The sequence below is a fragment of the Ananas comosus genome, unplaced genomic scaffold (assembly GCF_001540865.1).
Source record: "Ananas comosus cultivar F153 unplaced genomic scaffold, ASM154086v1, whole genome shotgun sequence".
In the NCBI taxonomy this organism is placed as follows: domain Eukaryota; kingdom Viridiplantae; phylum Streptophyta; class Magnoliopsida; order Poales; family Bromeliaceae; genus Ananas; species Ananas comosus.
Genome location: NW_017893594.1, coordinates 23591 through 48082, shown reverse-complemented (window position 1 = coordinate 48082; position 24492 = coordinate 23591). Strand labels below are relative to the sequence as shown.

The 24492-nt window shown below is 47.1% G+C and overlaps 1 protein-coding gene across 1 annotated transcript; it reads left to right on the top strand.

Annotated features, from left to right (window-relative positions):
- Positions 1-331: 331 nt before the first annotated feature.
- LOC109706401 lies at positions 332-1588 on the top strand. The gene has a single exon (XM_020227209.1). The coding sequence runs from the start codon at positions 332-334 to the stop codon at positions 1586-1588; it is 1257 nt and encodes a 418-aa protein (XP_020082798.1).
- The last annotated feature ends 22904 nt before the right edge of the window (positions 1589-24492 follow it).

Below are 24492 nucleotides of genomic sequence, written 5' to 3'. Positions count from 1 at the left end.
ACGTCCGCGGCTAGCTTCAGAGGAGAGACCCAGGGCCCGACACCGCCCAGCACCCCTGCCGATCGGACGTCCGCACCGCGAGGGCTGGCAGTCGCCCGCGCGGCCCGTGTCGTTTCACGTGCCCCCCCCCCTCCCAGGCACCGCCGCACGTCGACGCAGCCTCAGGAGAGAGGTCCGGTTGCCCCAGCCGCATCTACAATGTTCACGAGAATGCGGCCACAGCCTGACCAGCAGCATTTCCCTGTGGATCGCGGCGCCCGAGGCGAGCAGCCGGGACTCGGCTTAGTGGAGCGCCTCGCAGTTGTAGCGTTCGGAGCGACCGGTGCCACCGATGACGTTTGACTCCGATGCCCCGAGCACCGTCGCCCACCACTCGGGACATCTGTCCGAGAAGTGCGTTGATTGCATATGGAGAAGCTGTTTTGCAGACACTTTTTGTGCGGAGCCGAGACAGGTTTGGCTGCGCCACTCCCTTTCTGGACGCGCGGCCTACGTTCGGGGCGCGCATATCCAGACAACACCGGCACCGACTTCGGCCCCGCCAGGCGAGTTAGTTGGACTAGCGCTTCAAGCGCTTCTTCTGCGCCGAATCACTCTCCCCCCCGATACCCCCGCCGTCAAGACGGAAGCACTGGAGCAAATCTTGCCCCGCAGCCTCCTGCCGCCACGACGAGCCCGGTCCACATGGCTGAGTTACCAAGAGCAGGCGCACGCTTCTCCCCGGAAACCCTACAATGATGTTACGTTTGTCATGTACGAGGCGACGAGGAGGGCATTAAGGCCGCATTTTTTTCCTACCTCCCGCTTCTGCCACGCTCTCTATCTTTCCGGTTGCTGTGCAGTCTTCCAACCTCCCAGACCCTCGGCGCGAGGTTCGTGCCACCTCAGCTTCGATAGTGGACACGATAGGCCCGCCGCGCCCCCGGATTCGCCACGCGCCGGCGTCCTGCGAAGAGCTCGGGAGAAGCGGAAAGCGGGGAAGAGGCCCGCGGCTGAGGAAGTGCGCAGTCAAACCACTACGAGCCGGCCGGCCTACCCCGGCACCCGCAGGAGCGAGCCAGTCGCGCGGACGTGGCCGTCTACGCAGCCCAGGAGAGCCGCATCGTCGCCAGCCCCCGCTGCGTTGATCCGCTCGCCCCGCTCTTCTTCCCTGCGCCGTGTTCACGCCAGCCCGAGCCTCCGCCCCCGCACCCCGCTCCTTGTGTTGGCCAGTGAGGGCCCACTCTCCAGTCCCGCGACTGCACGGAGGAGTCCACTTGCCCAGCGGCATTTTCACCGCGGCATCCCGCTGCACCAGCAATCGCCAGGTTCTCCACCGCCGGGCGCCCAGTGTCCCCCCTCGACGCATCAACCGAGCCACGGCACGGCCATGCCAGTTCTGCCGAACAGTGGACGGCCCCCACGCGTCACGACAGGCCGACCGCGGGGGCCCCCATGTACGCAGGGCCAGATGAACACCCGCGCGGCGGCAGCGCGAGGATTGTGGTCGCGGTATCATTTTACTCTATATCCCGGTAATTCGCAGCTAGAGTCAGTTGTGATTCGCCTACTGCGCGCCCCGTGCATCGCCATTCCATTCAACCGTTGATCGGCGCTTGCGAATGCTGCATGTCTACCACTCCTGTACTCTTATCGCCAAAGCGAATTCCCGGTGCAGTCCAACTAAAACGCGCTTTGTCTGTACCGATCATTTTTGACATTCTTTTCGAGAGTTCTTTGCCCCAGCTTGCCCCTCCCATTCGGCGTTGGACGATTTGTCATGTCCTTGTGGCTTGCCGCGTTAGCGTTAGCACTACATCCGGGGGAGTTGCATGTTATGTTGGCATGGACTGGATTGGACTAAGTATTTCGCCACTATTCGATTGAGGATCGAACGGTGACTTTTAGAGCTAGGGCAGGCGGAGGTTGTTCTGTTACGTAGGCATGCCAGGAGTCACTCGTTTTGCGAGATGACGACTTAGCTCCTCTCAGCTAGGCAGCTCGCATAGTAGAGCGCCTGTAGTATTTGGCTTTTACTGGTTGTGTTCGGCGCGTGACGGCGTGAGCCCCTACGATCGCAGGACTCTTCCGGCTAGTGGGGCGGTTTGGACGATATCGTTTTTAGCGGAGCTTACCGCCTGCTCTCCTGATAGGGGAGATTGGAGTCCGTTGCCCCCCCCCCCCGGCAGTTAATCCTCGCGCCTAAGATCTCGCGCCGGATACTCCCATCTCAAAGTGCGCCTATAGCGATGCGACCAGCAAGTTGGAAGAGCTGAAGCACGCCTTGCCAGCACCCTGGATTAAGTTTTCCGTCGCGGACGGCTGTGTCTCCCACACCTATGAGGGGCACGGTTTTATTGTGAAGAACGACAGGCATGGACTCACTTCGCCTTTTGTGTGCGCACTATCGTAATCAATAAACAGTCTCACGACATTAAAACAAGTATCCATCTCCAGAGGATTGATGATCATCGCTTGTCATCAGCCTCGCCACGGCAGATCTTGTGTCATATTCCAAAGACGATTGCACCCCCCCAGTCGGGTTCACAGTGAGGATCAGACCTCGAGCCACCGCCCTGCCCCTGGTCCGAAGCACCGGCTTTTCAGAACACCAGGGTATGGACATTATGAGTTCCTACTATTATGCCGTTTGGCCTTACCTAAACCTGCACCGGCAGCTTTCATGGATCTGACCATGAACCGTCGTCTTTTCACGTCTAATTTAGACCAGCTTCCGTACCGTCTCAGCGCTGCCCTTACCATCCGCGACGACATCTTAGTGCTACTTCCCGGCCCCAGTACCCACAGTGACGGGACTCACGCAGCAAACTTGAGACTTGCTACTTCCATGTGCTCTCCGGCGAACAAAGCTCTACGCAAGTTGAAACCAAGTGTAATTTTGTCTTAGAGACACGGCCGGCGTTTTTGCCATGTGATTCAGGAGTCGAGCCATAGGCGTGCGACCACGAAGAGAATTCGAAGCTATCCGCATAGCGACTTGGCCGGAGACGCCACCGAGCCAGTCGACGACGCCTACGAGCTTCATCTCAGGCTTTGGCCCGGCTTTACTGCGAGCTTTGTCGAAGCCGACTTCTGCCTACACCCAATTACTCTACCTCCCCCCTCCACAGACTCCCGCATAGGCCGGCACCAACGTTATATTGCGAATGACATGCCCGTTGTGAAAGCCGCAGCCCCCCTTCAACCGCACGTTGCACCCCCAGCAGCGCATTGTACGACTCTGCCCCCCGTCCCCTTTACCGTTGCCAGATGCCTTGGCAGCCGGGTATGTGATTTATAGCCATGCTTTTCCTATTAATGGTCCTCGGGCTGCTGTTTTGATGCACGCGACGCACGGAAAGTGATGCGACGTATCGCACATCGCGTCGCCAATTGAAGGATTATGTGAAAGGAAATTACCTACTCCGACCTGGATTCCGACAGGCTGTTAAGTCTTGCTGGTGCAAGCTATGGCCACGCATTACTCTATGCCCGCCGAGCGATGCGAACCATTTATACCGAGATCACAAGACCGCATTAGAAGATATCCTATTCACTCAGAAGAGTTGCTTGAGGCACGCAGCACTGGTGCGGAGCTATCCAAGTATCCTACTGATTCCTGACGATACCTTTACCCACCCGGGCAGTAAACGTCCGGTGCGCGGATGCCAGCCTACAGCTATAGACAATCGTACTGAAGAAACCTTACGCCGCATGTCCGTGCGTTACTCAACCGCCCCGGCTGCAATCGCATGCAGATGAAAGCCCCCGCGTTGGAGTTGCGGAGGTTCGTCCGGCTCCTGATTACACCTTTCTGAGCACTCGATACATTGCTGCGTGCGTGCAACACCTCGACCTTCTTGGATAAGGATTACACAGTAACTCAAGCTTGCCGAACCTCGGAGTGCATAAAGGTCGAACTAAGAATGCGTTGATGCGTGCACCGGTGATTCACTTTAGACGGGTAGTATGGCGATATGCTTCTTCCCGCGGACGACTTGCCTGTACCGGCGGACTTGGCATTTAAAGAGGTGTTCGTTCAGAAAGCAATCGACGCCACGTTATGCTTTACATCCGAGACAATGCACAAAGATGTACAAGACTTTACCGAGTGCTTTAACTGTGGCCGGTATGCAAAGCGATGTCTGGGGGTTGAGTTCGATGAACGTAGATGTCTAACTTGCCAACAGAGTGAGGCCTGCCAGCAGCCGCCAGTTCCTGCGGTAAAGTTGACAGAGCCTCACGACTCCTCGAGTGTGGAAGCTGGGGAAAAAGACTCACCATATGGACATCGTGGATGGGATTGCTCGCTCACAGACGGGCCGGGCATGACGCTATTTGGGTGATTGTGGATAGGTTGACGAAATCGGCACATTTCATACCTATCCACACTACTTGGACTGGTGAGAGACTCGCACAGGTTTATTTGGATGAGATTGTACGATTACACGGGGTACCTACTTCCATAGTATCAGATCGAGACCCCCATTTTGTATCCCACTTTTGGAGGAGCTTACAGGACGCTCTGGGTACGCGTTTGGACTTCAGTACAGCTTTCCACCCCCAGAGTGACGGGCAGTCAGAGCGTACTATACAGACTCTCGAGGACATGCTTCGAGCCTGCGTGATCGACTTCCAGGGAGGATGGTCGCAGCATCTACCGATGGCAGAGTTTGCTTATAACAACAGTTATCAAGCAAGCATCAAGATGGCACCATTCGAGGCACTCTATGGACGGAAGTGTAGATCGCCACTTCATTGGAGTGAAGTTGGTGAGAGATTGGCTTTAGGCCCTGATGTGCTCCAGGAGGCAGAAGACAAGGTTCGCATTGCTCGGGAGCGATTGTTGACAGCCCAGAGTAGGCAGAGGAGTAATGCTGATCGGCGTCGACGAGACTTGGAGTTTCAGATTGGAGACTATGTGTTCTTGAAAGTCTCGCCGACCAAAGGAATTAGAAGATTTGGAATCCGGGGTAAGTTAAGCCCCTGATACATTGGACCGTATGAGGTTTTGGAGCGTGTAGGCCCGGTAGCGTATAGACTCGCCCTACCGCCGAACCTATCAAGGGTACACAATGTGTTCCATGTATCGGTCCTTCGGAATTACATCCACGACCCGGCTCATATTTTGGACGCTACGCTTTGGAGCTGAGGGATGATTTGAGCTTTGAAGAGTAACCCTTGAGGATTGTGGCTTGCGAGGTGAAAAGATTGCGGAACCGAGAAATTCCTTACGTGAAGGTGCTTTGGAGCAACCACGACGAGCGCGAGGCCACTTGGGAGCTGGAGAGCGCACTGCGGGAGCGCTATCCCCATCTTTTTCAGATGGAGGCTTGAGGTACTTTGTTTGTTTTGAGTTTCGCGGACGAAACTCCTTTTTAGGAGGGGTGAATGTAACACACTGGACCTTTGCAAATTGCGAGGTTCGAGTGATTGGCCGTGTTCTGAGCTTTTCCAGATTTTCTGGTGGGTCGTTGACTGTGTTCCGACCTATGGCACGTGTCCCGAGATTTGCGGTACAAAGCCTTGCACCAAAACCCGAAAAAAGGGGATTTGGCTGACTCTCGGATTGAGTTCTGGCAGGCTTGTACCGGTACAAGGCTGTGCTTGTACCGGTACAAGGTTGATGGTTGTACCGGTACAGCCATCGGAGCTTGTACCGGTACAGAGCCGCAGAGCCCAGCAACCCGAGCCTCGGGTTTGGATTTCGTGGACCTTGTACCGGTACAAGAGCCCGTGTACCGGTACAAGGAGGCTGATTTTGTGCAGTTTGAACTGCAGGGGTGTATTTGCATTTGTGGCTCTCTATATGTGTCCCCCACGCCCTTGGGACTTCTCCTGAGCTTGGGACCAGCAAGAGAAGAGGTAAGGGAGCCCTCCACACTCTCCCCTTTGATTCCTTTGGTTTTATTTGGATTTAGAGAGATTAAAGCCTCTCTTTTTGCTTCTTTTTGGGTGTTGGAGGCTTTTCCCACCATTGGAGCTTGGGTTTATGCTTGGTTGAGGGTTGATCCTTGAAGTTTGAGGACTTTGAGCTTGGTTTGAAGCTTCCTAGAGGTAAGTGACTAGATCTTTTCCTCTAGATTTGAATTTTGGAGGTTTCTTTGAGATGAAACCCTAGATTTGATACTTAGGGCTTATATTTGGGCATTTTTGATCTAGGGCTTTTGGACCTAAATTAGTTGGTTTAGAACCTTCCTTGGGCTTGGATTGGAAGGGATTTAGCTCTCTTTTGGAGCTTGAGAGAGATTTTCCACTCATTGGGTGAGTTTTAGCCCTTTTGCTAAATTTGTTAAAGTTTGATCTTATAGTTGATCGTAATGCCCGTGTATCTTGTCGCTCAATACTTTTAGGGTATTTTGAGACTCGGGGACAACTTTGTTCGGCGAATCGAGACCCTACGCGACGGTTCGGTGGGTTTGACCTAGCCTACATATGAGAAATTCTCATATATGGTTATATATGTTCCGTAAATTGAAAAAGCATGCATATTCATACTAAATGTATTTATTATGATTTTTAGAATGCTTAAAATGCATATGTTATATATGATGAAATTTTGGACCTCTATGTAGTAGAGAGTTGCTTGGGAGATCTTTGGTTGCATTTAGCATTCTTTATGAGACTTGGTTTCATGCTTCTATAGTATAAATGAGTTCGGATTCATGCATTTAAACTTGAGTTTACTTGTGACATGAAAGATGACAAGATTGCCATTTAGAAGGTATGTGAACTAGAGAGCTAATGTCATCAAGCGGCATTGAGCTCGGGACATGTGTGAACCTAGTGGATAGGGCCATTGAGGAATGTGGAACATGCTTAAACATTAAATGTCTAAGTGTCATAAAGGGGCACTAGACCTAGAGAATGTTGGAACTTCATTTGTGACTTAGAACTAGATCTTCGAGATGCTAGTGACTATACCATGTTAGAGACATGAGGGTTGGATACTTGAGACTTGGACTATGCTTGCTTGCCATTTGTGCTCATTCGCACATGCTTGTGAGGGTCGCTCCCTACAAGCCGGCACTCCGGAGTTAGCCTACGCGACCTATGTTCGCTCGTGCGGTATTGAGAAGCCTACGGGGTCGAGTGGGACAGACACATTCCAAGAGTAGGGATGTTGGGCTACCACAGGCACTTAGGCGGCACAAGCTGGACTACCTTTGGTAGGTCCTTGATTGGAAATGGAAATCGACACGGTGTTGAGAATGAATAATCGCTACTAGATAGGCTTAGTAGTTGGATTAGGTGACATGCTCATGACATAGCAATGGGGTATATAGTACACTTGCCGGTTTCATGCATTGCATCATAGTATACTGGGTTATCTTGATAGAGCGTACTCCTTATATTTTGGCATATGGTATTGTGAGGTTTACTTGTTCATTATGTTGAGGCATATTAGTATGCATTGGATATATTACCTTATGTTAGCGTAGATGTACATCACCATGACATCATGCTTATTGGAGACATAGTAGTATAGCATTTCATTCATGCTTTCTTTCAGCAGTTCTTGTGTTCGCTATTTATTGCATTTTACTATATGTCGTTACTTACCCTTTTCTTTTGGGGCCTAGTGATGCATTGAGCTGAGGTCAGTAATTGCCCACTGGGAACTATAAATTATAGTTCTAACGCCCTCTTTTTCTCGATGTTTTTCAGAGCCTTCCACGCAGGGTGAGGCCAGGGATCGCGGGAAGGGAGTTGCTCCGAGCTAGCTTCCTTCGAGGACGAGTTGTTAGGTGGTCTACCTCTCGATATTTACTTGTCTTACCGGGAGGTTGAGGATTTTTCCAGTGTACTAGAGACCACCATTTTTGTATTAGAGATAGATATTGTACTACTTATGATTTCTTTTATTGTCTAGCTTTACTTTGGTGTAAATGTTAGAACTTTACTCGCTCTGATATCATTAGTTGCTAGTTATTTCACTTTTTCTATTTGTTCTATTACTTGCTTTTACTTCCGCTTTTATTCTAGACGCCTTATATGTGTAGACATATGGCGGGTCTGGGCACGCTACCGGGAGGGCCTCCGCCGGTCCCGGGGCGTAGACAGATTAATTTGGCTATCAAGCAGGTATTTTTATGACCTAGCGACCTTAGCCGGTGGACCTATAAATTAGGTCGTAAGACGAGGTCAATGACTTGTGAGCGAAAGTATTAATGATGGTTTAGTGAAACGTAAAAGTTATAGTTGATCACGTAGTGTAAGCTCTAACTTCGCAGAGGTTACTTGGCGCCTGACAACCTAAACGGAGTTAGTCGTGAAGCACTTCTACATTCGCAATGATTTGGGGTTTTATCTATTTGCCTTGGATGCGATACGAGTTACTAACTTTGCCTTTTAGTTTGTATGACATGCGTGACAACCTTCCCATTCCGGCGATGATGCGATCACCCTGAGTAGGTCCGGACTCTCGTACTTCCGGATCTATGGTCGTACTTGAGTGAGGCCCAGCTTGCGGTTCTACTGCCTTGCGGCAGCAACGGCAGACGGCCTCAAGCGACAGGCTGAGGATCTCAGTGGCAGGAGGCCGATGAAGCATCTTAGACTCCTGCAGCAGGCAACTTCGAGGAGACCCAGCCCACACCGCACATACCCGTGTAGACCGTCGCATCTCCGAGGGCGCAGTCCGACCCGCCCAGTTCTTTCAGGGCTGTCCAACCGGCGACGGACCCTCGGAGAGTGGCGCAGCACTCCTTTACAGGACCAGTGAGGAGGCTTATTTTCGTGATGGCGAAGGAGCCAGCAAGGATACTCATGGATCCTCATGAGTTCAGAAGGTCATCCCGAGGATCTTCGACTTGATAACGCGACCAGGATTGTTGAGAAGTGTCTTGCATAGAGAGCTTTTCCGAGACAACCTTCGTTAGGAAGGGAAGGGGTTTGCCCCACTCACTTTCTGGACGGTCGAGCCTATTGTTAGTGTCTGATATTCAGACTAACCCAACCCGTTGGCGGATCACTTGGACTAGGTTCAAAAGGAGCTTCTTCTCCACCACTTCTACCAGCGTCAAGGAAGATGAGCAGGATTGCGAGCTGCGTCAGGACGACGTCAGAACTGATAACGAGAGGATTCCCGAACTACACTGTGTACGTTGTTGTATCGACGACGAGGAGAGCGCGCACTTGAGGATGCAGGCCAGTTCGATCTTTCGGTTGTCCCTCCTCACACTCCAACTAACCGGAGGATTGTGGACATGCACTTATTTGGAAAGCTGGAGCTGGCAGATCTGCAGAACGCGCGAGGCCTCCATACACAAGGCAAGAAATAGACTGCGGTTATTTTTTTTTTGAGGGTCAGCATACCAACTCACGAAAGCGCGAGGCACCCAGGAAGCCGAGCCAGTCCTGAGACTGCATCACCAGAGATGACCCATCGTCTCAGGCCCTCCCTGCGTGATTTGGCGTCCTCATTACCCGCAATGTTCACGCAGCGGGCAGTGCTTCTTGGTGGCCAAGAGGCCACGTCCAGTTCGTCACCTCATGAGTCTATTGACGATCTCAATCTTGGCATCTCACCAATCGCCAGGTCCAGTCTGGGACTCTTCTCGCCATCCACCAGGCGAGCACCGCCAGTTCCTGCCAGCGCAATGGGTCATAAGCTCCGAGCGGAGCGTTTACGCGGCCCGACGAGGAGCGGCGCAACCGAGAATTGAGTCGCCAGGTATCATTTACTTCATGGTATCGAGTTAGAAGCTTTGTTTGATACCTGCATCGCATTCATTCTGATCGGGTCTTTTGCCGACTGTCATGGCTCCCACTTATACTTTGTAACGCCGAGTTTTACCGATCACTTTAACAATTCGGGAGTTTTACCCCAGTTGCCCGTTAAATTGGGAATTGAGATCATACCTGGACCTTGCTAGCTTGCAAAACTCGATAGTTTATGATTGTGTTAGGCATAGATTAGTTACCAAGTACATTGCACATCCTCGATGAAAACGATACTGACATAAGAGCCTTGGGCAGAAAGGCGGAGTGGTACCTGAGATCAAGTTCCTGTTGCGTACGTTAGCTATTTTTTTTTTTTTTTTTTTTTTTTTTTTTTTTTTTTTTTTTTTTTTTTTTTTTTTTTTTTATTTTTTTTATCTCGACTCGGGCAGATGAAATAAAGTCGGTTCCTATTGACTACTGTATGTGCGGGGTGGACACCCCCTAGGATGAGGATATCCACCGTAGTGGCGATTGAATTGTTTCCATAGCGGAGTTCCAGAATGCCTCTGATAGGAATTGAGTTGTGTATATCTCGTCCCGACTACCCAATCTAAGCAACCCTATAGATTGGCAACCAGTAAATCTGAAAGAAGCTGAAGCACAGTTGCAGATTCTGGACAAGGGTTTTTGCACCGAAGTGTTCACAGATTGGCGGACCGTCTAGTTTGTAACAGAAAGATGATACTTCGCATTTTGGCTAAACATCGTGAAAATTAATAAAGTCACAATAAGAACAAGTATCCATTACGAGGATTTGATGAATCTATTTGATCAACTCCAGGATCTGGTATATTCCAAAATTGACTGCAAGTCGGATATCACAACATTGAGGATCAACCTAGGATGTCGAAGAAGGCTTTTGAACATGGTATACCTTATGATTACCGTTATGCGTTTGGCTTACTAAATGCGCCGCACTTTAATGAATCTATAACCGGTTCAGCTTATTTAGACAATTCGTTGTGGTGTTTATAATCGACGACACCTTAGTGTATTCCCGAGAATGACGACGATCCACAGAACACTTGAAACTTTCTTCAAGTGCTTCGGGAAAAGAACATTAGCCAAGATAAAAAGTGAATGCTTAGAGAGTGCGTTTTGGCCATGTGATTCCAGACAGCATAGCCGTGACCAGAAAATTGCATCTATCAACGGATTGCCGAGCCGACAGCGTGACCGGAGATAACGGAGCTAATGGTTGGCCGTACTACCGACCGATTTTGCAGGGATTTTGCGAAATATCTACTACCCCTCACTGACCCACCATAAGCTACCAATTTAATTGGAATGCGTGGAAAGGCTTCAAGAGTTTGAAAGACGATTCACGAATGCCGGACCGATCCTAACTTCCAACTGCTGGAGTGCAGGATATATTGATAAGTGAGCTTCATTTAATGGTTGGCTGTGTTTTGATGCATGACGGGAAAGTGATTCGTTATGCATCTGCGCATATTGAAGAACTCTAAATAATCGCCCAACCAACGACTTGAGTTGCGGCCGTAGTCTTTGCATTGAAGCTAATCCCACTCACTATTATGGCGAGCGGTCAAGTAATAATTTACGGATCACAAAATTTAAATTCTTTCACTCAGAAGATTGAACTGAAACAGCACAGATGTTAGGCACTCAAGATATTATTACGAACTTACCAACGGCAAGGCTAACTGGTGGGATACTAATAGGAAATCGACTGGAAACTAACGGGATGCTTGTGTATCTCAACGCCGTTGAGCGACATGAAGCTTTGAGTTTGAGTGGCTCCTGAACACCTTTGAGACTGATGACTTAGTGTGACAAACCGTACCCTTTTGAAAGGTTAAAGAGAAGCAAGCTTCCGACTCGGAGTGAAAAGATTCGAGCTAAATGTATGGTTGCACAGCTGACTCACTTAGACTGATGATGATGGCGTTCCGGTACGACTTTGTGAGTCGACTGCACAAAAGATATTCTCAAGAACACACGAGCACCGTAGCTATACATCCGGGACACCAAAGTACAAGATATGAATTCTTTACTATGCCCGGATAAAATATGTTGGTTGAGTTTGTTTGCTTTAGCTTCTAAATTGCGAACCATGTGAAGCTGAGCACCGAGTTCCTCGACAATTGCAGAGCCTACGATCCCAATGTGGAAATGATAAAAGATTCACCATGGACTTCGGTGATGGATTGCCATCGCTCACAGTCCGGCAGACTGCTATGGATATTTGGATATGTTGAAAAATGCACATTTCAACCTATTACACACTTGGACTGTGAGACCCAAAGTTTATTTGATTAGAATTGAGATTAAGGGTACCTACTTCCATAGTACAGATCGAATACCCCCATTTGTATCCCACTTTGGATGAACTTACAGAACCCTGGTACAGTATTTGACTTCAGTACATCTTTCACCCCGAGTGCGCTAGTCAGAGCGAATATATTACATACTCTCGAGACATCTTCGACCTGCGTGAGACTTCCAGAGGAATGTCGCAGGCATCTACGATGCAGAGTTGCTTATAACAGTTACAAGCAAGCATACAGATGGCACCTAATTCCAGGCACCAGGACGGAAGTGTAGATCGCACTTCATTATTGGATAAGTTGGTGAACTTGGCTTAGGCCCTGATTGCTCCAGAAGAAAGACAAGGTCGCATTGCTTCGAAGCTGATTGGACAGCCCAATAGGCAGGAGTAATGCATCGCGCGAAAGAGATGGAGTTTCAAATTGAGATAATGTTTCTTGAAAGTCTCGGCCGACCAAAGAATTAGAAATTGGAATCCGGGGTAATTAACCCTGATACATTGACGTATGAGTTTGGAGGCGTGTAGGCCGATACATCTATAGACTCGCTAATACGCCGAACCATATAAAGGGTAACACAATGTTTCATATCGTCCTTCGTATATTAAATCCACGACCGGCTCATTTTATGGACTACGTTGGAACGAGGGATGATTGACTTTGAAAAGTAACCTGAGATTGTGGCGTTACGAGTAAAAAAATTGCGGAACCGAGAAATTCCTTACTGAAGGTCTTTGGAGCAACCACGACGAGCTGCGAGCCACATAGGAGCTGAGAGCGCACTGTCGGGAGGCTATCCCAATCTTTTCAATGGAGCGCTTAGTATTATGCATTTTTCGAGTTTTCGCGACAGAACCCTTTAGAGGAGTGAAATTGTAGCACACTGATCTTTGCAAATGCAGTTCGATGTTTGGTTTATTCGACTTTCCACACTTTGATGGTTGTAGAATGTTTCCGACTAAAGTAAACTGAAATCAGCAATCACTGAGAGATTTACTCTCGGGATCCGCCTGAAGGGAAACCGTCCCCCAGTAGCACGTTTTCGGCACCCTGAGCAACGGTCCTGCGGGACGAGACCGTCCCCGAGAGGCTCGCAAAGAAAGACACGGTCCACTGGAGAAGAACCGTTTCCAGACATGGTTTCCCGGTTCGCTAGCGAGAGCCCGTCCATTGCTGGGGAAAAGAAGACCGTCCTGCTGGGCGAAACTCCCAGACCGGCGTGGTAATATTATTTTTGGAGGACCTAAGATTGATTTTGTTACAATAGATTCATAGACACATCCACCCTTCTTCTCCTCATTTCCCATCCTTCACACTCTCCCCACATCCTTCAAGAGAGAAAATGAGAAGAAGAGAGAAAAGATTAGCTGGGCGCGCCCTTTAAAATTTCTTCTCTTCCACCTTGTGGTCGTTGAAGCTGACTTAGAGCTTGCAAAAGAATAATCTTCACTTTGAGCTGGATTGAGCATTTAGAGTTGGTAGCTATCTCTCCATCTGCCTTGATTTGAGGTCTTTTATGATTGAACCCTAGAATGAGTTTTAGGTATGATTTGGGCTTTTGATCTAGGCTTAGGGCTAGATTAGATGATAGAACTTCCTTGACTGATTGGAAGTTCTCGCTCTACTTTTAGCTCTTATGAAAGATTTATTCTTGAAGAGTTTACACCCTTTTGTAGGTTGTAAAGTTGACCTTATAAGATTGATCGTATGCCCAGGTATCATCTTCCGTTCAATAACTTCTAAGTAATTTCAACTGGGACAACTTTGTTCGCATACGAGGCCTAAGACGACGTTCGGTAGGTTTGACCAGCCTATCCTATAAGGAATTTCACCATAAATGGTGATATATTTCGTAAATAGAAAAACATACAATATTCATCCTAATAATTATATGACTTTAGAAATGCTAAAATGCATAGTTATATATAATAAAATTGGACTCTAGTATAAGAGTGCTGGAGATCTAATGGTTCATTTTAGATTCCTTATGAAGATTGGTCATGCTTCTATAATAAATGAGTTGTATTCAGCTAAACTGAGTTACTGTGACAGAAAGAAAAACTTCCATTAGAATTATGTGAACTAGAGAGCTAAAGCCATCAATGGGCATGAGCTCCGGACATGTGAGAATCTAGGATAGGCATTGGAATGTGGAAACATCTAAACATTAAATTCTAAGTATCATAAAGGGGCAGCATAGACTAGAAAATGTGGAACTTCATTTTGATTATATAGAATCTTCAGAGATCAGTGACTCTACTGTAGATCAACATGAGTTGATCTTACCATGAACTACGGGGGGGCTTGTTTTTATGCCATGATTGTGCTCATTCGAACATGCTGTAGGTCCATCTAAACGAGCGGGCATTCCGAGTTTTAAAAACAAAAACTACTCGACTTTTGTCGCGTCAGTTGCGTATAAGAGAATGCCTACGGGTGAGTGGTACAGACCATCAGTCCAAGATAGAGATTTGGGCTACACATGCACTTAGCGCACAAGCGGACTTAAACTTGGTAGGCTTCTAGATTGAGAATGAAATCGACACGGTGAGAATGAATAATCGTACAATAGGTTATCAGTTGATTAGTACATGCTCTACATAGCATTGGGTATATATAATACACTTGCCGGTCATAGCTTGCATACACGTAACTGGGTATCTTGATAGAGCATACACTCCTATATTTGCATAAATTAAGCGAGGTTTACTTGCATCTTATTTGACAATAAATCAATGGATAATAACCTATGTTAGCGTAGAATTTACACAACCGAATGAATAGCTATTGAGACATAGTAGTATAGCATTTCATCAGCTTTCTTTCAGCAGTTATTCGTGTTCGTATATCTGCATTTCTATATTCGTTCTTACCTTTCTTGGCTAGTGATGAACATTGACGAGTAGTAGACCCACTGGGAACTATAAATTATAGTTCTAACTCCTCACTTCTCGATTTTTCAAGCCCCACCAGGTGAGGCCAGGAGCGAAAAGATTGCTCGAGCTAGCTCCTTCGAGGACAAGTTGTTAGTGCTATACCTCTCGATATTAACTTGTCTTACCGAAGTTGAGATTTTTCCAGTGTACTAAGCGGACCACATTGTTTGTATTAGAGAAGATAGTAACTATGATATTTATATTTCTAGACTTTACTTTGTGTAAAATATTAAATTTTACTCGCATCTGATATCCATTATTGCTAGCTTTAACACTTATTCTATTTTCATTACCTCTTTTACTTCGCTTTTATCTAGAGCCTATATTGTAGCATATGCGGTCTGCACGCTACAGGAGGCTCGCCGTCCCCGGGCGGACACGAGAAAGGGAAGAAAGCGAGTGGCTAACGCGGTGCCGCGGCAAAAGCGCTGCGTTCCCTAGGGAGGACGCGACCACGTAGCGAGGCGAGGTCGAAAAGTCAGATCGGATGGGGGGGCGAGAAGGGGGGGCGTCCGCCGTATTCCGGAGGGGATAGCGCGCAACGCGGGAGCTCGAACCTATCCCTTACGCATCGTAACTTAATATGATAAAATAAATATTAAAAAAAGCGTTGATAAGAAATAAATTTTAATTTTACTATTATGATTAGGGATGTATTACGTTATGGTGAGATATTACGTTAGAAAGAGATAAATTAGTATTTACTATTAATATATTGTGGTACAAAAAAAAATATTAAGACATGGCAGCGTAAATAGAAATAACGGATAAGAAGTAATTTCTGTCAACCAAAAATAAATACTTATTTTATTCATTGATGAGATCCAAAGGAAAACAAAATACTAATTTGAGAATAAATTATTGTTTAATAATTATTTAAAAGGATGGTTGAAAATATGACATACAATATAGTAAAAAGATAAGAGTATTTTCAAAGGAAAAAAATTCAAACTCACACTTATAATTATAATATATAAATATTATATCTAATTTAATATATAATGGGCACTATAGCATCGGAAGCACGGAGCCCGCTTCCAACCATTTTTACGAGTTGCGAACTACCGAACGTCTATCGTTCGTTATAACTTGATCTAATAATTAAGTACCTAAGAAAAATAAAATTTATTATTTTTAATATCATTTGCCTATGACGAATGAGCTCAACATCAACAAATTTCAAGGCCGTAGGAGTATTGCAAGTCAACGTGTATTGAAAACCAAATCACATAAAATTTGATAGAAAATTCTTTAACTATATAAATACAATATCAAACCTTGATTTAAAATTTTAATTTCATATATAACATATTTGTAAATTTTTATTTCAGCCGTGATTGGCCCACTCGTTTACTAGGCAAATATATGTAAAATCATAAAATTTATTCTAGGATTTCAAAATCTAATCAAGTTTAAAACGGAGGACGTATCGAATGATTTGAATCGCAACATCAAACGAGCGGAAGCACGGAAGGCTCTGCTCCGATACATAATCCCACTCTATATATATATTAATATAATATATATATATATATATATAATAATAGGAAGAGATGAGAGAAGAGAGAGAGAGAAGAGAAGTGCGCTTAGATGCTATGAACCGGAGGGCTCCGTCTTCCACTTTGTTTCATTTCGGACTTCGAATCGCACGGACACCCTCCGTTAACTGATTAGATATTCGAAGTATATAGAAATAAATTTATGCAGATTTTCGAATCATTCTAACCTAGTGATCGACAGTGGCCAAATCAGCTGAAAAATCAAAATCTTGCAAATATGTATGATATGACATAAATTAGACAAAGTTAGTCTTTTTATTATGGTATAAAGAATTTATCAAAATTTCATCTATTGATATTTCACACGTTAACTGCAACCGCTACAACGGCCACATTAAAATTATTAATTTGACCCCTTCGATCACTCGTCAAAATGATATCGAAAAATCAACAAAATTTATTTTTGAATCAAATCCCTAGAACAACTAAAGTGCCATCGTCGATCGAAAGTCAGAACATCGAAACAACTTGGAACACGGAGGCTCCGTGCTTATAAGCATTAACCCGCCACTATATATATAATATAAAAATATAGGATTTAGGCTAGAATACTCTCGATTAGTAAATTAACATCCACACACCTCGACAATCGTAACAGAGTTCCGATCAAAACGAACGGAACGAAATTGAACCGATTAGAGTGACTCTAAGTGCAATTGAGTCAATAAATGGAGCAAAAAGCGACCCGAGACAATCTGAAAATCTGGCTAAGTCCCAGATTTTGAGCATCTCGGACCGTCGAAGAGAACGATCCCCGTGCTTAGCATGTCAGTAAATCTTGATGCATACCGGTCCTGGTGGAACGTCCCCGGAGACCAGTCCCTGACGACAGAACGCACTCATCATGCGCAAGCAGAGACTCAAAATTTGGCTAATCCTGGAAAACCCCCGTCACCCGGTCCCTGGCGGGGAACAGTCCCCGAAGTGAAAATGCCCAGTATGCAATAGGGAAAGCAATGAAGAGGCTTAATACAATTGTTACAAAATACAAACACTATATATAGACTCTCTCTTCTCCCAACACCATTTTCTCACCCTCTCACCCTTTCCTCTCTTTCTCTCTCTAAGAAATCTTGCTAAGGCTTGGGAAGAAAAAAAAAAAGTGAGAAGAGAAGAACTGAATTTGGAGCTTTGGGGGGTTCACAGCGCTCCTACAGAAGGACTTGGAGAACAAGGTAAAGTATTATTTGTAGAAATAATCCTAGGTTTGGATTTGCTAGAAGGTGCTTTATTGCCCCAAGGCTTAAAGGCTCTTGAGCCATGTAAACCATGTTCCATGAGAGCTCCAAGTCTCTTAATGTGAACCTTGAATTGTGTTGACCCTAAGGTGGTACCAAAGTCTCGAAAACCTTCAGAGTCTCTTGATGATCTAAGCTTCGTTTGCATAGATTGGAATGAAACATGGAAAACCTAAATGACAATATTAAAGGCTTGATTTGAGCTTGCCCTATGATATTTTCGGGACAAATTGACCTCAGTAAAACTAATTGGGGTGTCCTAAACCCGTGAACAACTTCGTTTAACATTGCGAAAATGATAGACGTATATAGTTCATGTACAAAAAAGCCTAATAGGCATATTTATTAGCGCGCGGAATCGCTTTTGAAAGTGCGGTGCCTTAATATTCTACACCCACAAAACGACCAATAGAGTGGGGTCACGCCGAATCGTTGGACTTCCTTCTATTATCTATTAATCTTCTTGACATAATAGTTTATTATATACCATTATGCATAGTAGGTAGAATACTTGAACTTGTTTGACTTCATTATACTTCACAGAGTTGACATAGAGGATATAAACCAAAATGGACATGTTGTACTTAACTCAGATTGTGTAATTAATTGACTGGACAATCAAACAAAGGTGACATGCATAGAACAATTGCATTGAGAGACGAAACGTAAATATAGCACTTAACGATCTTGACATCGTCAAGTAAAGTCTTGCGAGTTGCAAGAATGAATAGGAGAAACTATCATAAGACATGTACCAGAGGCTTATGAATCCTCAATGGGATAGAGTCGATACTCACATTACGTCTTGCTATGAGGGAGTCGGCTCCCCTTCGAGCGTGCGCTCGTAGTTGGTCACACTGGCCCCCGAGGATAAGTCCACCATTAAGTCCTTAGCGAGTGTTTTCGGTCCCTCGTTATTAAGACGATTTGGTGTTATATTGGGGATGGGCTTAACAGAGTAACCGGTAATATCTGTAAGAGCCAAAGTTTGAATTAATGAGGACATACATGCTTTCCATTATCGCATGAATTAATATCTACTTACTATTTCTTCATTGCGCATAGTATTAGTTATAGTAGTGTACTGCCCCTTTGAAATATTTAGACTGATAACTAGTCGATTAAATCACGAGTCGATGCCGGACCACCGGATAACTTCGTTGTATTTTCACACCAATAACTACCTACAAGTCCTACACAGCGGTGCGCTTAGACCGAGGAAGGGTTTGGCGCCGTAGGTTAGCGGCCACCGGGACTTAATACATTTTGATACGTCATCCTTTTATACATGTATCAAATTATTTGTGATAGAATGAACAGTGTAAACAATCATTATTGTGGATGCCTACATGTAAAAAGCTATGATGCGAAATTAATACATCTGCTTGAATGTTTAAATACTAATCACATATCATGTATGTTCTAATTATTCGACTCAGCTTTCATTAGCTTGCCCTCGCAGCCTGTATTATATATGCAAATCCTTTTAATTGCTATTTAACATGTGTTAAGCATGGGCGACAGGGAGCTCGCGTATCGGACGCTGTTGACGGACCTGCACCTACCAAATGGGGAGGGTGACAGAATATAATGTATCAGAGCGAATGGAAACCAAAAGTCTAGGAAATGCACACTAACAAACCATATTTGAACCCTAAGGACTTAGGAAAACGCTTGACGTGGACTTGGTTTATGCGAAAGCGAGTGATTGGGTTGATGGTAACACTTCTCTAGAAGGAAGTAGAGATGGACTAGGAGGCTTAATTGTTGTCTACTTGAGGGACCTTGTGGGGCGGCCGACCACATAACACCGAAAGTGGAAATAATTAGGCTTGTGCTTTCACTTAATTGGGTAGCTACTTGGAACGTGTAGGAGTCACGTGTGATGAGTGCTAATGTGTGTGCGTTGTGCTGCAGGACGCGATGGCACCACCAAGGAGAGTTACGAGGTCCACACCGGCGGAGTCTCGGGAGGAGCTCGGACAGTCGGGGTCGGACGAAGAACACGAGTTGCGAGCCCAGGTAGCGGCTTTGGTCGGGGCTATGCGACAACAAGGGGAGCAGATTGGACAGCTCCACGAGATGATGGCGCAACAGGCGGCGGCAGCATCTGTACCGAGGGATCCACCCCCACCGGCTGCCCCTGTAACACCACCTCCGGCGATGGCGGCAGCGCCAGTGACGGCTGTTCCTCCGGCGGCATTGGGTTCATCGGCTCCAATTTTCGATGTGCTTGAGGCCGAGCAGGAGCGCACGTTAGCGGCGCTGACGGCATTTAAGCGGTTTAACCCTCCAACCTTCAACGGTGACGTGAAGGATCCGTGGACGACGGAGAATTGGTTAGCCGCGATGGAGGCCTTATTCGAGGATATCTATACTCTTGAGAAGGATAAAGTTCACTTAGCGGCTCATTGCTTCGATGGGTCGGCTCGGTTGTGGTGGAACGAAGCGAGGAAAAATCGCTCGCTAGGGCACCCTTTCCTTACTTGGGAAGCGTTCCGGGAGATGCTACTGATGGAGTATTTCCCCGAAAGTGACAAAAAGAAAATCAAGGAGGACTTTCAAAAACTAAGGCAAGGAAGCCGAACGGTACGGGAGTACGAAAGGGAGTTCACGCACATGATTAACTGTGTGCCGGACTTGGTTCATGGTGATAGGGACCGAGCGGAGGTGTTTGAGCGCGGGTTGCGACCCGAGATTTTCAAGGTCATTCATGCATTCCGCTTGAAGACCTATGAGGAGGTTCTTGACCGCGCGCTTTGGGTGGAGCACGGAAATGCCATTGCGCGGGACGAACGCGAGGCATTTGAGAAGGATAAGGAAAGAGATAAGACAAGAAAATGGCCGGCTGGTGGATCGGCGGGGCAGTCGGGTTCTAAGCGACCCCCGCGACCACAACGATCGCAATGTCGGGGAGGTAGGAGTCAGACACAGGGCCAGATTAACTACCCGTGTGTGATATGCGGCGGGGAGCATAGAGCCACCAGTTGCCCACAGCGGGAGGGGCGGTGTTATCGATGTGGCCAACCGGGGCACATGAGTCTAGAGTGCCCGGGCGGCGCGTCCCCAGCCCCGTCATCAGCCTCAGTACAGTACACGCAGCGACAGCTGGCGGGACTGCCACCCGCAACATCTGCTGGACGATCGTCGGCGCCACATCAGCCGGAGGCTTCTCGAGCACCTAGTGGGCGGGTTTTTGCCACTCAGGTGGAGGAGCCACCAATCATCGTTCCCGACGACGTTGTGGCAGGTATTATTCTGATCAGAGGCACTAGGGCTAGAGCCATATTTGATACGGGTGCATCTCATTCATTCATATTAGCATCATTTGCACGAGCTCATAATATAGAGATCACTCATAATGAGGAGTATTGGTCGGTGAACGCTCCCGAACACTCGATCGACGTTTACGATGAGTGCTTGGACTGCCCAGTGCACATCCCTCGTAGATCGTACCGAGTTCCGTCAAAACGAACGGAACGCGAAATTGAACGAGTTAGAGTGGACCCTAAGTGCATTGGAGTTCATAAATGGAGCAAAAAGGGACCGGAGAGCAAATCTGAAAATCTGGCTAAGTCCCAGATTTTGAGCTCTCGGAGACCGGTCCCTGAAGGAGAGACCGGTCCCCGTGCGCGTAGCCTGTCAGGAAATCCTGAGGCATCCAGTCCCTGGTGGTAAGACCAGTCCTCGGGAGATCGGTCCCTAACGGGCAGACCGGTCCCTCGCTGCGCAACAGCTGAGAGACTCAAAAATTTGGCGGCGGAAATTACGCCTCAACCGGCATTGCAGAAGGAGATGCAACGGTTGGGACTGGAAGTTGTGGCGCCGGGAGTGCCGGCAACACTTGTCACCTTAATTGTGCAACTAACCTTGTTGGAGAAAATTAAAGAGTTACAAGCATCGGATGAGTTTCTCCAAAAGGTGCGGGGCAAAGTTGAAAGTGGTAGTGCCGATGATTATGGCATTGAAACCGACGGCGCACTACGATATCGAGGTCGTTGGTGCGTGCCCAAGGACAACGATCTTCGGAGGGCGATTATGCAAGAAGCACATCAATCTCCCTATAGCATCCATCCGGGCGACACCAAAATGTATCAAGATTTGAAATTGCATTATTGGTGGCCGGGCATGAAGAGGGATATAGGGGAGTTCGTGGCGCAATGCTTCACATGCCAACAAGTGAAGGCGGAGCGTCGATTTTCAGCGGGAAAATTGCAGAGCCTACCTATACCCGTGTGGAAATGGAAAAACATTGCAATGGACTTTGTGACGGGGCTGCCTAGGTCACAAGGTGGACATGACGCGATATGGGTAGTTGTGGACCGGTTGACAAAATCGGCACACTTTTTGCCGATCCACACTACTTGGTCGGACGATAAGTTAGCTCAAGTCTATATTGATGAGGTGGTGAGGCTTCATGGGGTTCCTGTATCTATTGTATCGGATCGGGACCCTAGGTTCACATCCCATTTCTGGAAGAGCTTACAAGAGGCACTAGGCACGCGACTCGACTTTAGTACGGCATTCCATCCTCAAAGTGATGGTCAATCGGAGAGGACGATTCAAATACTTGAGGACATGCTTCGAGCGTGTGTACTTGATTATAAGGGCGGATGGCACGATCATTTATCGATGGCGGAATTCGCATATAATAATAGCTATCAAGAAAGTATTGCAATGGCGCCATTCGAGGCCCTGTATGGAAGGAAATGTCGCTCGCCGATACACTGGAGCGATGTGGGCGAGAAAATGATTCTTGGCCCGAAAGTGGTGCGGGAGGCGGAGGAGAAAGTCCGCCTTGCCCGACAAAGGTTGGTGACGGCGCAATCACGGCACAAGAGTTATGCCGACAAGCGGCGAAAGGACATTGAGTTCGCGGTAGGAGACCGCGTATTTCTAAAGGTATCGCCGATGCGAGGAGTTAAGCGGTTCGGTGTTCGCGGGAAATTAAGTCCCCGCTATATCGGGCCCTTCGAGATTTTGGAACGAATTGGTGCGGTGGCCTACAAGTTGGCATTACCACCGAGACTCGCGGGGGTACATGATGTATTCCATGTATCCCAACTCCGCAAGTACGTGTACGATCCGGATCATATTCTCTCGTACATACCGATAGAACTTCAAGAGGATATGACTTATAAGGAGTTCCCGGCGTATATTGTTGATCGGGAGGTACGAAAGCTTCGGAACCGCGAAATCCCATATGTCAAGATTCATTGGTGCTAGCACGATGACCGGGAAGAAACGTGGGAGCTCGAGAGCGAAATGAGGGAGCGTTATTCTCACCTCTTCGAGGATCCGAAGTGAGGTATGAAATTTAAATTTCAATCTTAGTAGTTTCGCGGACGAAACTAAATTTTAGGGGTGGAGAATGTAACATACCACATCCCTCGTAAATCGTACCGAGTTCCGTTAAAACGAACGGAACGCGAAATTGAACGAGTTAGAGTGGACCCAAAGTGCATTGGAGTTCATAAATGGAGCAAAAAGGGACCCGGAGAGCAAATCTGAAAATCTGGCTAAGTCCCAGATTTTGAGCTCTCGGGGACCGATCCCTGAAGGAGAGACCGGTCCCCGTGCGCGTAGCCTGTCAGGAAATCCTGAGGCATCCGGTCCCTGGTGGTGAGACCGGTCCTCGGGAAACCGGTCCCTGACGGGCAGACCGGTCCCTCGCTGCGCAACAGCTAAGAGACTCAAAAATTTGGCTAAGTCCTGGAAAACCCCCGTTCGGGAACCGGTCCCTGGTTGGGGAGACCGGTCCCCGAAGGCGAAAAATGCCCAGTCTGGGCAGATCAGGGGAAGCAAGTGAAGAGGCTTAAATACAATTGTTACAACACTATATATAGACTTCTCTCTCTCTCCCACAGCCATTTCCACCATTCTCACCCATTTCCACTCTTTCTCTCTCTACAACTCTTGCTCTAGGGCTTGGAGAAGAAGAAGAAGAAGTGAGGAGGAGGAGGATTTGGAGGCTTTGGGGGGGGGGGGGTTCTACAAGATCTCCTACAAGAAGGACTTGGAGGAGCTAGGGCTAAGGTGAGTTTTGGTAGAAATGAGCCTAGGGTTTGGATTTTGGCTTAGAAAATGGGAGCTTTGTGCTCCCTAGAGGCTTTAAAGGCTCTTTGAGCCATGTACACCATGGTTCCCATGAGAGCTCAAAGTGCTCTCATGGTGAACCCTTGGAAGTGGTGTTTGGAGCCCTAGGGTTGGTACCAAAGGTCTAGAAACCTTACTATAGTGCTTCTTAGATGATTCTAAGCTATCGTTTGCTTAGGATTGGGATCGATTCATGGGAAAACCCTAAATGACAATAAAAATTTAAAAAGGGCTTTTTTTGGAATTTTTTTGGGGCCTTTTTTTTGCCCTAAGATTTTTCAGAGACAAATTGACCTCCGTAGAAACCTAATTGGGTGTCCTAAACGCGTGAAGAACTTCGTTTAACATTGCGAAAATGATAGAGTATAGTTCATATACAAAAGGCCTATATGACACTATTTGATTATAGGGCGCGGAATCGCTTTCGTAAAGTGCGGGGGCCTTAATATTTCTACACCCACACACCAATAGAGTGGGGGGTGCACCCGGAATCGTTGATTCCCTTCTATGTCTATAACTCTATTCTGAGGCATATAATGTTTATTTATATACCATTCATGCACATAGTAGGTAGATACATGTGGAACTTGTTTGACTTCATTTATATGCTTCTAACGTAGTTGAACATAGAGGATGATAGACCCAAAATGGACATGTGTGATTGACCTTC

Bases quoted from the DNA above. Each gene is read 5' to 3' on its own strand.
- LOC109706401 (XM_020227209.1), top strand. From the start codon at position 332: ATGACGTTTGACTCCGATGCCCCGAGCACCGTCGCCCACCACTCGGGA.